At 42.9% G+C, this 15,652-nt stretch overlaps 1 protein-coding gene across 2 annotated transcripts; it reads right to left on the bottom strand.

Moving 5' to 3' along the window:
- Positions 1-592: 592 nt before the first annotated feature.
- pold1 (polymerase (DNA directed), delta 1, catalytic subunit) lies at positions 593-14,540 on the bottom strand. 2 transcript variants are annotated; one of them, XM_060892076.1, is made up of 27 exons: positions 14,406-14,540; positions 13,179-13,375; positions 12,976-13,089; positions 12,505-12,645; positions 12,284-12,409; positions 12,032-12,200; positions 11,783-11,897; positions 11,432-11,561; positions 11,156-11,322; positions 10,269-10,373; positions 10,035-10,175; positions 9,805-9,915; positions 9,398-9,589; positions 9,048-9,136; positions 7,855-7,971; positions 7,572-7,685; positions 7,331-7,478; positions 7,151-7,246; positions 6,910-7,047; positions 5,338-5,513; positions 5,096-5,248; positions 4,524-4,626; positions 4,243-4,375; positions 4,027-4,140; positions 3,701-3,753; positions 3,459-3,556; positions 593-820 (listed from the first exon to the last, which is right to left on the bottom strand). In XM_060892076.1, exons 2-27 carry the CDS (start codon positions 13,363-13,365, stop codon positions 733-735), a joined length of 3,318 nt encoding a protein of 1,105 aa, XP_060748059.1. In that variant the 5' UTR covers positions 13,366-13,375; positions 14,406-14,540; the 3' UTR covers positions 593-732. The 2 variants fall into 2 exon arrangements, with proteins under 2 accessions (XP_060748059.1, XP_060748060.1); XM_060892077.1 differs by lacking the exon at positions 14,406-14,540 and adding an exon at positions 14,042-14,144.
- Positions 14,541-15,652: the final 1,112 nt, after the last annotated feature.

Genomic DNA, 15,652 nt, shown 5'->3' with positions numbered 1-15,652 from the left:
TACAAAGCACTGACACTGGAGACTCTTTCAGAGTCAAGATAAAATCACACTGATTACAGTTTCACCATGGGTTCATCGTTACTAAGGAAATAAGAGCCACTTAAAATAAGTTAATGTTAATTAATTAAGAAACTCCTGAAATTAATTACAGCTGAAGCTTCTGAGGAGCTCTGTGATTAACACCAATTATAAGGCATCAAGCCATCAAAACAACTCTTATATACACCACTTATTTTCAGTTCGGTTTATTTAATCAGTAATCATTTAAACTTCAGTAATAGTTTTGTGTCCAGGCTGCAATGTGTGTGTGTGTGTGAGAGAGAGAGTGAGAGGATTAAAGCTTACCATCATATTGGATTTTTTTATTTTATTTTATTTAAATTAGCATTTCTTGGACAATCCCCGGTAATGTTCATAGACCTACAACGAATGTTTCTGGACTAAAGGGGTGAAACTCCGGAGTAACCCAGTACTGATGCACTGCTTTATCATCATTAAACACGGAATCTGTTTATTAAAACTGAACTCAACATCAAGAGCTCGAGAAGAAAAAAGCCAAAAATGCAACATTTTACAAAAAAAGATGATTTTATTATTTATTTATTTTTCTGCTGGACCGATTGTGAATAAAAAGGTAACTATGGCTCTTTATAAAAAGAGAGTAACAAAACCAAACCACTCCGATCAGGCTGTGTGAGAGGAATAAAGAGAAAATGCGTTCCTGAGACGATCTCACCAGCCGAACCTTGAGACGAGCTTCTCCTGATCGCCGAGGTCTTTCTGAACCTTTTTCCTCATGTAGAAGATGGGACAGTCTCGACTAGAGAGAGAGAGAGAGAGAGAGAGAGAGAGAGAGAGACAGAGAGAGAGACAGAGAGAGAGCATGATCATTTATAAACATGCAGCTGTGGTCAGATGCCTTTGATTCATTTTCTGTAGCAGAAGCTCATAACACAGCAGAAATAAGAGAAAGTGCAAAAAAAGATGCTGATGTGCAAACTGTTAAAGCATTAGGCATTATTATTATTATTGTTATAACAGGAACTTAAGCAATAATAGGAACTAACTTGTTCCACAGAAATTCCACAACATTAAAACATCACTATAAACAAAATGACACATACATACATACATACATACATGCAAATGTTGGCAAACTTGAATGGTATTATTAAAAAAAAAATAGATTCTCTCAGATTTTACTGCTGTAAGTCTTCAGATGCTGTATTGTGCAGTTCCTATTACTGGTTGCTATAGCAACGTTTCTCAGTGGGACACAAACGATTCAAAATCCTCTTTCTTGCTGCTAGAACGACCTATTCTGAGAGGAGATTTATGGAGATGTTTGTGTCTAAAACTCAGCAGTGTATATCTCAGAATACTTTACTAATCCCTTGGGGAAATTGGGTTTGTTACTGCAGCTCACCAAAATAGGAATACAAAAACAGAGACTTATATACACAGAAAGTCTGATGGACACATTTATTTCCTGTGTTGCTCTGTGGAGAAACAGACTCGGTATCCTTCACTTTGCTGAACGTTTTCACGTTGCCGGAAATCTCAGTTGAAAATGAACGATCTCTGGTTGTCAGTGTGGCCTGAGATCAGTAGAACACTTTGGATTATTTTCTGACAGAAGCTCATCCCACTCAGGAATGGATTATAGAGCGTTGTTGATTATGTTTCTCTAACAGAACATACAACATTATGTTTCTCTAACATTACTCAACAACACAACTTCTTGCATAAGTAAACATCAATTACTCTAAACACACCTAGATTTTGCTCGTGGATGAACCGAGTATAGTCATGTTTAATGACAGACTTGTGGTTGAACCATTACATAAATTCCCACAATCAAAGAAGAACTTTCCGGAATGTGAACTAGTATCTAGTATTAATAGATCATTTACATTTACAATTATGACATTTGGTAGAGGCCTTATCCTCGTTTGGGTGACACTGGAACCTCATCCTCATTTGGAACCTCATCCCTCATTTGGGTGACATTGGAACCTCATCCCTCATTTGGGTGACACTGGAACCTCATCCCTCATTTGGGTGACACTGGAACCTCATCCCTCATTTGGGTGACACTGGAACCTCATCCTCATTTGGGTGACACTGGAACCTCATCCCTCATTTGGAACCTCATCCTCATTTGGTTGAGACTAGAACCTCATCCTCATTTGGAACCTCATCCCTCATTTGGTTGAGACTGGACCCTCATCCTCATTTGGAACCTCATCCCTCATTTGGGTGACACTGGAACCTCATCCTCATTTGGAACCTCATCCCTCAATTGGGTGACACTGGAACCTCATCCCTCATTTGGGTGACACTGGAACCTCATCCCTCATTTGGAACCTCATCCCTCATTTGGAACCTCATCCCTCAATTGGGTGACACTGGAACCTCATCCCTCATTTGGGTGACACTGGAACCTCATCCCTCATTTGGGTGACACTGGAACCTCATCCCTCATTTGGAACCTCATCCCTCAATTGGGTGACACTGGAACCTCATCCCTCATTTGGGTGACACGAACCAAATCCCTCATTTGGGTGACACTGGAACCTCATCCCTCATTTGGAACCTCATCCCTCATTTGGAACCTCATCCCTCAATTGGGTGACACTGGAACCTCATCCCTCATTTGGGTGACACGAACCAAATCCCTCATTTGGGTGACACTGGAACCTCATCCCTCATTTGGAACCTCATCCCTCATTTGGGTGACACTGGAACCTCATCCCTCATTTGGAACCTATTCCCTCATTTGGGTGACACTGGAACCTCATCCTCATTTGGAACCTCATCCCTCATTTGGAAGACACTTGACAGTAAATAATGTAAATTACTACAACAGTTTGTAGCTGAGTGGATTTCGAGTGCAACCAACTCCCACAACCTTCCGAGCAGAAATCCAACACCTTGACTACTAAGCTACCACATCCCCCCTGTGCAAATCAGAGGCAATGTGTCACCAAGCATTACTCTGATGCCAGTGCGATAAGATTTCTGGTGACGGATCTGATTTCAAACACAAGTTTTTCGGAACGTCAATTGTTCTGCATCACCAGTTAAAGGCATGACACTGGGAAAGCATGTCACATTGTCGAATACAGACTCGTGTCTAAGTCGTAAGGGCTCTAAATGAAAAAAGGCATTTCAGGTCCACTGGAGCCACTCGACCGTGTAAGCTTTAGTTAACATGTAAAGTGGTGTAAATGGTCAGAGGTACGCATGACTGCATGCACATTTCCATATGAAGTTCACTTTAAATCACGTGCAGAAAACAAAGTACACGCTTTGAGGCTTGTATTGTGTCTGTTTATAAATGCATGAATAATAAGTTACTGGCACACACTAGTTTTAGTATGCACACACACAGACAGACGCACGCACACAGACACAAAGAGAGAGAGTCTCACTCAGAGACACACACACACACACACCTGGTACACAGCACATCCTCATGCAGGGACCCTTGGCAGCGCTGACACTGAGTCCATAGACGAGAGAATTTCTCCTCCAGTGCAGACAGGTGAGCAATCTGAACAGCACAAAAAAAAAAAATATTCAGAACCACATATTAAACACGTTAAAACATTTTGTAAGAGAATCGTGATCTCTCAGATAATTATCCAGTTCTTCATGACATGTGGTCTGCAGTGATGATACAGGACTGATTACACACCTCTTTCTGATAGAGCTCAGATTCCTTCTTCTTACAGAAATCACACACAGCAGCTACAGGAAGGGAAGAAATGATCAGCTTCAGAGTCATGTTCAGTCTGCAACGTAACAATCATTCAGGCCGGCTAACACATAAGCTCCTAAAATCGCGCACGCATGCACACACACTCCTGCAATCACACACAAACACACACTGTCGCACGCACCCAGACTCGCTCCCGCACTCACACAAGTGCATAGACACACACAGTCTCACACGCACACTGTCTCACACGACACACACTCCCATGTTCACTCGCGCACACACGCTCGATCACACACACGTACTGTCATTTTTGAGAACTGCTTTGCAGCCAATGCATGTGCTACGTTTCTGTGCGAAAGCCATGAGGCCACCAACTCTGGAGGTCAAAACGGTCTTACAGCGTGTGTGATCTCCCTCTGAAACAAACAAACACACACCACATTACACAATGACCTGTTTTACATACACATTACACAATGACATGCTTCACACACAAACACACACACACATTTACTCACTGAGTAATACACTTTCAGCCTTGGTTTCTCCAAGTATAGGCTCAAAGATGCGCAGCAAAGGTTTAGACAGCTGCTGCTCGAGGTAGTATTCTGTGTCGATAGGGATGTTGTTCTCCAGCACATAAATAGGATCCTGAACACACACAAAAGATTTGAACCGATAATAAACACGACTACATTTACAAACATGAAACTACACTTGAATCTCAAAAACATCATCCACAGCATATTCACATTTACTCCCACCCACCCACACACACACACACACACACTTCACGGACCTCTGACTTCATGTATGCTGCTACTCCTTTAGCAGCCTTGATGATAACATATGGAACTCGATCACCCAGATTAGGAGCGCTGCCTGCATCTCGCTTTCGCATCCTACACACACACACACACACACACAACACAAGAATATGTTCTACATCGACATCGTTTTTTTTTTTTAAAGGCGGCTTTACGTCATTTAGAGAATTGCAGAAAAAGAATAAAAGATCACCAATAAAAATTCTTTAAAAAAAAACTCTTCCATTTTTGTTCTCTTGGTCCCCTGCCTGCTGCAAACTGCCCTCCAAACAATAGGGCAAAGCTTTTTTTGTTACCACTTGCGAGGCAAATTGTTGTACTTCGGAAATGAATTACTAGTTTACATCTCTTTTCGGGATTGGCTTTTAATTCCTGCGGTTGATTGGAACCCTTCTCACTAACAGATCTGCATTCTCTAGCATGGTCACTTCAACCATGGGTGCCAAAACATTTGCATGCTGACAAAAAGCATTTGTTTATCCAGAACCAATAACAGCGTATTGTTTATGTTATATAAGACAATGTTGGCCACACAAACACACACCTTTCTGCCAGTTCCACGTGGGCCTGTTTGCCTGCGTACTCCTGCGCAGTGCGCGTCAACTCCTTTGTGATCACCAGCTGGCTGATGTCAATGCGGTTACACAGAAGGTCTGAGATCACCTCTTTAGCATGGGCTACAGCTCCATCAGGATCTCTATCACACACACATACACACACCTGATTAGTTGAAGTGAGGAACTCAGGCACTGCTGAAAACCACACAGTAATTTATCAAGCATGTACCTCTCGATGAGGATTTTCTGAAGGCATGTGTTGATGAGGTTGGCCACTAGGGGGCAGTTGTCTCGTCTCACTGTCTCTATTCCTTTACAGTCCATCTTATCATGCTGTGTGGAACTGGAGGAAAAATACAGGCCTGCATACCTCTTCTTATTGATCAGTAAATATGGATAGTACACCTGAGAGAGAGAGAGAGACATGGTGAGCAAGAGACAAAGAAAGAAAGAAGAGAGAGATGCAAGTCAAAAACAGAGAGAGAGAGAGAGAGAGACAGAGAGTGAAAGAGAGAAAGAGAGAGACATGGTGAGAAAGAGACAAAGAAAGAAAGAAGAGGGAGATGCAAGTCAAAAACAGAGAGAGAGACAGAGAGTGAAAGCATGACAGAGAGAGAGAGAGAGACAGAGAGTGAAAGCATGACAGAGAGAGAGAGAGAGAGAGAGAGAAAGAGAGAGCGCAGACAGAAATGGAAGAGTGACATAGTAGAGAGAGAGCATGAGAGTGAAAGAGTGACAGAGAAATAGAGAGAGAGAGCGAGAGAGTGAAAGAGTGACCGAGAGACAGAGAGAGGGAGGAGAAAAAGATTTCTTTAAATGTCGTGTGTTTGACTACAGATGTTTGTACACGCTGGGGACAAAAGAGGAACTTTCACCACAAGTAAATAAAAAATAATAATAAAAATGGTTGAATAAATATCTGTTTTCTTAGTGATTGCAATAAATATTCTGTAATCATTTCACTATAAAAACAGTAAAAGTCTTCCTCTATATATACAGAAGTGTACTAATAATTATGTTCGAGGAGCTGTTAGTAGATTCTCCAACTGAAGGTACAATTAAGAGCAAGAGTGAGAGAGAGAGAGAGAGAGAGAGAGAGAGAGAGAGAGAGAGAGAGAGAGAGAGAGAGAGAGAGAGTGTGAGAGAGTGTGTGAGAGAGTGAGAGAGAGAGTGAGAGAGAGTGAGAGTGTGTGTGAGAGAGAGAGAGAGAGAGAGAGTGGAGAGAGAGAGAGAGAGAGTGGAGAGAGAGAAGAGAGAGAGAGTGGAGAGAGAGAGAGATAGAGAGAGAAGAGAGAAGTGAGAGAGAGTGAGAGAGAGAGAGAGAGAGAGAGAGAATAGAGAGAGGAGAGAGAGAGAGAGAGGAGAGAGAGAGTGAGAGAGAGAAGAGAGAGAGAGAGAGTGAGAGAAAGAAGAGAGAGAGAGGAGAGAGAGAGAGAGAGAGAGAGAAGAGAGAGAGAGAGAGAGATCTTCAAAGTGCTCGAGTCTTCTAACTAAATGAGGGTTAGCTAATGACAGCTAATGACACTTTCCAGATTGAACTCATCCTCAATATCCATTCAGTAATTATTGTCATTATAATGCTGTCATTTTACAGCCATTAGAGAATCGTCAATCTTTTCCTCAAGCTTCTTCAGCTGTGCAAGTGAAGTGCTTCAGAGGCTAGAGAAGGTGAAGCCAGATAAAGTTTTGCTAATCTTTAACCTCACAGCTGACGAAGGACCTCTAAAACATCCTGTTTCATCAGAAACCTCAACTACAGCGCAATGTATTTAGCAGATTTGAGTGCTGCTTTTTCATCTACCTTCTCAAACTCCAGTTTGATTGGAGGGACAAAATGTGAGGACACCCACGCAGCCGCCTCCGTCCCTATGTTCATCGCCTCCTGCACTGTGTTCACTCCCAGTTTCACCATCACAGAGTCCGTGTCTCCGTAGATGACCTAAATACACACGATCACACACACACACACACAAACACACACCACTCTCAGTCATACATATACACAGAGTTTTGCTCTCAACTGGCGTGTCTGGATTTGTTACCTTGGCATCAGCTGGAAATCCATTAGCGAAGGTGTATTTGGATTCCACAAGCTGCTTTGTCTGCTCAATCATCTGTCTGCCGAAGCCTGTAACACTCTGAACACACAACACGGCAAATTATGAGCGGCCCAGACTTCAACCTTTTGAGGTTCCTGATCATGTACAAAGACTGAAACAGACCTGTGAGATCTCCAAACAGGGCAGTTTGCCCACTTGTGCACCAGTGAAACCATACACAGAGTTGGCGCTGATCTTTAAAGCCAGTTGCCTGCCATCCAGAACCTGCTTCCTGAACGGGTCGGTCTCCTTCTTCAGATCGGACTTTGCCCTGAACACATGAACCAAACGCTCAACACTCCACCCGAGTCCTGAGAGGTCAAAACATATTTGCTCTTTAACATCATGTAGATTTGGTTCTCACCTCTTACGGGCACTCAGCAGGTTCTCCAGGATCTCGGGCAGGAGCCCCTTCCTCACCGAGCTTTTGACAAACAGATCGCCTGTAGGAGTCTTAATGAAGTCATCTGAAGAGAGACTGAGCACATACACACAGATTATTTAACAATACAACACAAACACAACACGTAACAAATCAGGAACTGAGCAGAAATCATGACATAGTGACAAAGTGACACCTGAATGAATAAACACACGCACGCACAATCGCGCACACTCGTGCACAGCCTTCACAAAGCTTCTCTTACCCCAGTCTCTCTGCTTGGCCTTTCTGCAGCAGTGAAGTGTAACACAGATTATGAGCCATCATAATGGACGGGTACAGTGAAGAAAAATCCAGAGTGGCAATTGGTACACTGTAGTATCTGTTCACAAACAATACATCATTTACAAGGACGGTTATAGTCATTCAAATTAAAAATATTGTAAACAAAAAATGTAAACGAATTAATACTAAACTAAACGTCTTTTATAAACGTCCAAACCAAACTAACTAAACTAATACTAAACGTCTTTTATACCACTTACCGCAATAATTACTTCTTTTTATTGTTACTGACTGATATGAAATGTACATGAGAACCTTTGCAAGTTTCCTGATATCTGCTATACATTTATTCCCCATCAATGTGAGCAAAACCAGCTCAAACCTGAATTTCGATATAAAGTTTAACTTAGTTTTGATTGTAAGATACAATACAAAAGGATACTGTTCGTTTATTCATTCATTCATTCATTCATCTTCTACCGCTTATTCAAACTACCTCGGGTCACGGGGAGCCTGTGCCTATCTCAGGCATCATCGGGCATCAAGGCAGGATACACCCTGGACGGAGTGCCAACCCATCGCAGGGCACACACACACTCTCATTCACTCACGCAATCACACACTAGGGACAATTTTCAGAGATGCCAATCATCCTACCATGCATGTCTTTGGACCGGGGGAGGAAACCGGAGTACCCGGAGGAAACCCCCGAGGCACGGGGAGAACATACAAACTCCACACAGACAAGGCGGAGGCGGGAATCGAACCCCGACCCTGGAGGTGTGAGGCGAACGTGCTAACCACTAAGCCACCGTGCCCCCCACTGTTCGTTTAAATTAATTCAATTAGTCTATAAGCAGGGGGCACGGTGGCTTAGTGCTTAGCACGTGCGCCTCACACCTCCAGTACTCCGGTTTCCTCCCCCGGTCCAAAGACATGCATGGTAGGTTGATTGGCATCGCTGGAAAATTGTCCGTAGTGTGTGATTGCGTGAGTGAATGAGAGTGTGTGTGTGTGTGTGTGCCCTGTGATGGGTTGGCACTCCGTCCAGGGTGTATCCTGCCTTGATGCCTGATGACGCCTGAGATAGGCACAGGCTCCCCGTGACCCGAGGTAGTTCGGATAAGCGGTAGAAGATGAATGAATGAATGAGTCTATAAGCAAGACCCTCACCCCTTCTCTGGTTCAATGACTGTAGCTCCTGTATAATCCTCCCCACCTTCAGTCTTTACCACCGGCATCACCAAGTGCTGCTTCATGGCCTACAAACAGGAACAAACAGTGAGTGTGTGAGTGAATGAGAGTGTGCAAGCAAGAGTACGCAAGCGAGAGTGCACGCAAGTGAGAGAGCGTGCCGGTGCAAGAGCGTGCGAGCGAAAGCATGTGAAAGAGAGAGAAGGCGAGAAAGCGAGCGTGGGCAAGATGGAGCGAGAAAGAGCATGCACGTGTGAGACAGAGCGCACGTGGACAAGAGAGAGACCGAGCAAGGAAGAGAGTATGTGAGTGAGTGTACTTTCACACACATGTCGTAGTAACTGAGACACGACTTTAATCTGCTGGCCTCGAGACAACAGGTAGGTCAGAGGCACACCAGTCACTCTGGCCATCTCCATGTAGTTAATCACACACATCAACTTCTGCAGCAAGCGCAGAGGCAAGTAGGCATCTTTCAGACAGTAGACAGCTAGACGCCGCCTCGTCTGCTCATTTCCATTCTAGACAGAGAGAGAGAGAGATTGAGAGAGAGAGAGAGAGAGAGAGAGAGAGAGAGAGATTGAGAGAGAGAGAGAGAGAGAGATTGAAAGAGAGAGAGAGATTGAAAGAGAGAGAGAGAGAGAGAGGGGTCAACTTTAGGCTTCATCATACAGATCATACAAAATAATATTCATGGATGCCAGCTCTTGTTTATTCTGGTCTTCCTTCATCTAACCTGCAGATCTGTGATGATGGAGTGCTGGACATCCTCTTTCTGCTCCTGCAGGAAGTGGAAACTGACGGCGTTGAGTGTGTACGAACGCAGCTTATAGTCCCTCAGCAAGACCTGCATTAGAAAGCATGCCAGGTTACAAAAGCAAAAATGCTGTCTGTGTTTCTCAATGAAAAGTGAGACAAGTTCTTTGTGTGTTACAAGTGTGTGTGTGTGTGTGTGTGTATTTTCACCTGAAGAAGGTCAAACTGCACTCTGCCCTCCATGTTGACGGTTTTGTTTTCTCTGCGTCCCATCTGTTTGCTCTGGAAGCTGGAATCCTTAAGGACCGACCTGATGCCCCTCATACGACCCAGATAGGGGAAATAATTCACCTGTACACACACACACACACACACACACACACACTGTAGCATGTCCCCTGCTTAATCAGGCTGCCCATCAATACACACAACACGCAATCACACCTTTAAAGTAGCAGCACGGTTGAGCAGGTACGGCAGGTCGAAGTTCTGTATATTGTAGCCAGTAATGATGTCAGGATCCACCGTCCTCACAAACTCTGCCCAACTCTGAGAACAAACACAATACATATATTACACATACACAATATGTCCATCTAACCATCCATCCATATCTATCCATCCATCTATATCTATCTATCTATCCATCCATCCATATCTATATCCATCCATCCATCCATCTATATCTATCTATCCATCCATCCATCCATCCATATCTATCCATCCATCTATATCTATCTATCTATCCATCCATCCATATCTATATCCATCCATCCATATCTATATCCATCCATCCATCCATCTATATCCATCCATCCATCCATCTATATCTATCTATCCATCCATCCATATCTATATCCATCCATCCATCCATCCATCCATCCATATCTATCCATCCATCTATATCTATCTATCCATCCATCCATATCTATATCCATCCATATCTATCCATATCCATCCATCCATATCTATCTGTCCATCCATCTCCATCCATATATCCATCTCCATCCATATATCCATCTCCACCCATCTATCCATATCTAACTATCCATCCATCCATATATCCATATCTATCCATCTATATATCCATATCTATCCATCCATCCATATCTATCTGTCCATCCATCCATATCTATCTATCCATCCATATCTATCTATCCATCCATATATCCATATCTATCCATCCATATATCCATATCCATATCTATCCATCCATCCATATCTATCTGCCCATCCATCCATATCTATCTGCCCATCCATCCATCCATATATCCATCTCCATCCATATATCCATCTCCATCCATATATCCATCCATATCTCTCTCTCATACCTGCAATAGCCGTTTCTCTTGTGTGAAGCAGAGGATCTGAGAGCCCACTATACTAGCACAGTTCTGTAAGGTAAAAACAGTGCGGATAAACGGCTCTTTCTCTCCCTGACGCTGCACCATGGAGGCGATCTGAATCACCGGGTCTACCTCTGCCTCTGGGAACACACCTGAACACACACAACAGCATTATTATAATCGTCTAAGATCAGCACCACACATTGTATGCCTGAGTGCAGAGTTAACAAAGACATAACACTCTGTGTGTCCAGTTCCAACCTTTTCTGCCTGCACACTCAATGTCAAAGCTGAGGACCCTGAGAGGAGCGATTCTTTGCCAGTCCCCTTCTGCTGGGTGACTGATCAGATCTGTCCATCCGACATCCACCTCATACTGACACAGAGACACCTGGGAAACAGACAGAGAGAGAGACAGAGAGAGAGAGACAGAGAGGGAGGGATAAAGAGAGCTCAATGGAGAAAGAGACAGATAAATCCAAAAACAGGCAGAAAGGGGAGGGAAATACATGATAATAGGGTGCTGGGTCTGACTGATGTAACTATACTGTATGTTGTAATAGGAACATTTGTTAACTTCATAAGCTCTTCACTAGCCGAGGAAGCCGCTACCTTGCCTGGGGCCCGGGAGTCTTGCTCTCCTTCACTCTTCTCCTCTCTCAGCTTGTACTTCCCTTTAGGCAACTCAATCCAGCAGCAGCCAACCACATCACTGTCCACCATGAACCTGACAACAAACACACACCATAACATGGACCAGATTTGATCATGGTACCATTACTCTGCCGGAAGAGAGATATTATGAATAAGGATAATAACAATAACAATAACAATAATAATAATAATAATAACCACACTCACCTGATCTCAAAGTCTATGTTGGCCTCGTATGCAGAATAGCTCTGAATGGAGAAGTGAGCAAACTTAAATCCCTGCTCCAGGATCCGTTTGGCCGGGGCAATCAGCCGAGGCACCGCCATAGTGATGCGCAGGAAGTCCAGTGGTCGCTTGCCGTGGTAACCGTACATACCTCCGTAATGACAAGATGCTCAGATAAGTAAGTAAACACACACACACACACAGACAGAGACTTTGATTAAACATAAAACTCACTCTCTTTGCGCGTGATGTCCACCGCTAGCACGGTCACAGAGATGTTGTCTTTGTTGGAGCGCATGTCCTTCAACACTGCAGAGTTCAGCTCCTTCTGAAACTCCGCCAGGTGAGAGGTAGTGAAGCCTGATAGAGATACAGAAGGAATGATTATGAATAATGATGCATGAAATGGACATGAGAGTGATGCTGGGGCCTAATGGACTGAGACTGAGATTCACCTGCTGGTGCAGGAACGTAGAAGTAGGGAGCGAAACCATGGATATGACAGCACACGCTGTTCCCATTGTCCGTCACTCCGAACATACGGACCACCGGAACCTTTCCCTGGACCTGTCCTGGCATCCCGGCCACTGCAGAGCCTAGACACACACACACAGACACACAGACCCCTCAAAAATCAGAGTGGAAGAAAGGGAGAAAGAGAGACAGAGAGACACGTAATGACAGAAACAGATACAAAGACAAACAGAAATAAAGACGAAGAAAGACTGACGTAGAGAGAAAGAGAGAACCACAGAAAGAGAAAGAGAGAGAGAGAGAGAGAGAACAATCTGCTAACCCCTTAAAGATAAGAAGTATAGCATAAATAAAAATCTACTTGTTAGACAAAGACAACACTCCATAGATTCGGGGGAATATAACAATGTTGACATTAACGTTGCTGCCTAATCTTTTAAGTCCTAATTTACCCAAATAATAGTCCAGATCAATCTGCTGAAAGATGAGAGTGTCTTTATCAGGCTGAAGAGGTGCTGCAGACGGACGGCGCCAGCGTGGGTTCAGATCCGCTGAAAACAAATCACCTGAGAGAAACAAAGAGGATCACAAATGAACCAGTGGTTCTACAGTATCTCTGCCTCACACTCTTTCTACCCTCTGACACAATTCTTACCCACTGGGATGACATCATGACCTGCCTGCCCTTCTCCTGATTCCACCTCCATGTCCATTTCGTCAAACAGGGCAAGCTCTTCCTCAAAATGCGACGGGCTGTCCTCCCACTCAGAGCCCGTTTTGCCCCTTTTGGCCTGAGAGGCGCTTCCCATCGAAGGTCCTCCATTCCGCCGCTTGAACTCCATTCCTTACAAACTGCAAAGTAAAAACAGAAACATGGGGTCAAATCAGCTGCGGCATCTTTTCAAAGGAATATCCAGTGTCAATGCTTTTTGTTTACATTTTCAGCCACATACAAATCATAACAGAAGGCTTGATGCTTTCGGTCAATATGCATTTTTTGCCACTTTTTACACTATCTGGCAACAAGTTTGTGATCAGGTCACCATCACACCCACTTAGATTGTTTAGAGAGGACTGATTTTCTATTAATGACCACAGATGTTAAATAAGATGTTAAACAATCACATATGGGATACATTTCTGTAATAATACAGACAGATATGAAGAATTATGACCCTTTTACTTTGCCTCTCTTTGAAAGTGGTGAAGGGTGAAAACAGAGCATCTGGCATTTGTTATGAACCTGACTGAAGCCTTTATAGCTGCTTTTGAAGCAATGCATGTCCAAATGATACCCAAAATAAATAAGCTGTACTAAAATGTACTGAATAAATGTTCAGTCCTTCAGTCGTCAGCTAGCAGAACATCAAAATAAACCAATCAATGATAACGAAGACGTTCTTTGCCTGTCCATAATTGAATTAGCCATCTTTGCTTCAAAATAGCATTTCTATAATAAAAAGTATTATCTGCTCTTGCATCATCTTTATATTTGTTTAAAAATAAATGTAAACTAACCGGTTAGCCTGCTATATTAGCAAAGCATGTCCCCTTTCTCCAACCGACATTATGACAAGCCCCGCCTTCTTCACTACGATTGGCTAAGACTTCACTATGGGCGGCAGCACGACAAAATTAACCAATCATAATACCGGAAAGTGAATATTACTGCCCAATCATAGCACTGTAAACCGAATACGGGTGGGACAAAAAACAACACCAAAAACACGCTAGCTTAAACACAGAGTCTTAAACTAATGTGAAACAAGCGCACAAGGTACGTTCTCGATAAGCCGGTAGAATTCACGATTGTATTGTAGTCATGCGAAATAAGTTTTAAACAAGTAATGTAACAGAATATACATTTTAATCCAGTACCGACCTGAGAGAATCGACTCACTGAGTCTAACTTCTACTGAGACGGTTTCCGTTTTCCCGGCAAAATTGCGCAGAACACAGAGAGCGCTCTGATTGGTCTAAATTCCTGAAGCACCTTATTTACTTGCCGCCATGTTGGATAAGTGGGATTATAAAACCCTAGGAGCAACTAGAGGGCAAAACAGACACCAGACCAAGTCTAAATAAGACCAACTTTTATATATACCTTTAACTTTACCAGTGTAAATATATTTAAAATAATAATAATCATTTTTTAAATATAAAATATGAATGTAAATATGTTTCATTTATTTTCTAATATTTCTCAGAAATATGAATAAATATTCATATTCACTCATTCATGTTAATATGTTAATCTGCATTTTTTGACAATTTCCAAATAAAGGAATGCAAACTATATGCAAGCAGGCCTAGTTTTTTTTCATTCATTCATTTGTACTCAGTAATTGGTTTATCCTGGTCAGGGTTGAGGTGAAGAATCATGAAGTCATGTGGATACAGGGAGAACATGTGAACATTTACACAGACATTACACCGAGTTCAGGATCTGTAAGGTGGCAACGGTAACTGCTTCTATCATCACCATCACCATCATCACTATCATCATCGTCACCATCATCATCATCACCATCATCGTCATCATCATCCTCACTCCTGCATCATCATCGACATCATCACCATCATTATCATCACCATCATCATCATCACTCCTGCATCATCATCACCATCATCATCATCATCATCATCACTATCATCATCATCATCATCATCATCACTCCTGCTTCTATCATCACCATCACCATCATCACTATCATCATCGTCACCATCATCATCATCACCATCACCGTCATCATCATCCTCACTCCTGCATCATCATCGACATCATCACCATCATTATCATCACCATCATCATCATCACTCCTGCATCATCATCACCATCATCATCATCATCACTCCTGCATTATCATCATCATCACCATCATCATCACTATGATCATCATCATCACTATCATCACCATCATCACCACTATCATCGTCATCATCACCATCATCATCATTACCATCATCATCATCATCGTCATCATCATCATCAAATCTTTCTGCACCTTAGCGCTTTGTTCCTCACTTTGTTCTGACTTTTTCATAAAGTCCTACTACTACTATTATATTGTACTTCTAGTCTGAGGAACAACTGTAACAGTTGAAAAGGAGAAGGGCTTTGGGAGAGGA

The sequence above is a fragment of the Tachysurus vachellii genome, chromosome 18, assembly GCF_030014155.1.
Source record: "Tachysurus vachellii isolate PV-2020 chromosome 18, HZAU_Pvac_v1, whole genome shotgun sequence".
Classification (NCBI taxonomy): Eukaryota; Metazoa; Chordata; class Actinopteri; order Siluriformes; family Bagridae; genus Tachysurus; species Tachysurus vachellii.
This window is presented reverse-complemented; position numbering and strand designations above follow the sequence as displayed.

Excerpts from the sequence above, each read along its gene's own strand:
- pold1 (XM_060892076.1), bottom strand. The coding sequence starts at position 13,365 with ATGGAGTTCAAGCGGCGGAATGGAGGACCTTCGATGGGAAGCGCCTCT. Across the intron at positions 11,562-11,782 it reads ACTCCCGGGCCCCAGGCAAG|GTGTCTCTGTGTCAGTATGA; the intron begins GTAGCGGCTTCC and ends TCTGTTTCCCAG. Across the intron at positions 9,916-10,034 it reads TGCAGTTTGACCTTCTTCAG|GTCTTGCTGAGGGACTATAA; the intron begins GTGAAAATACAC and ends TTTCTAATGCAG.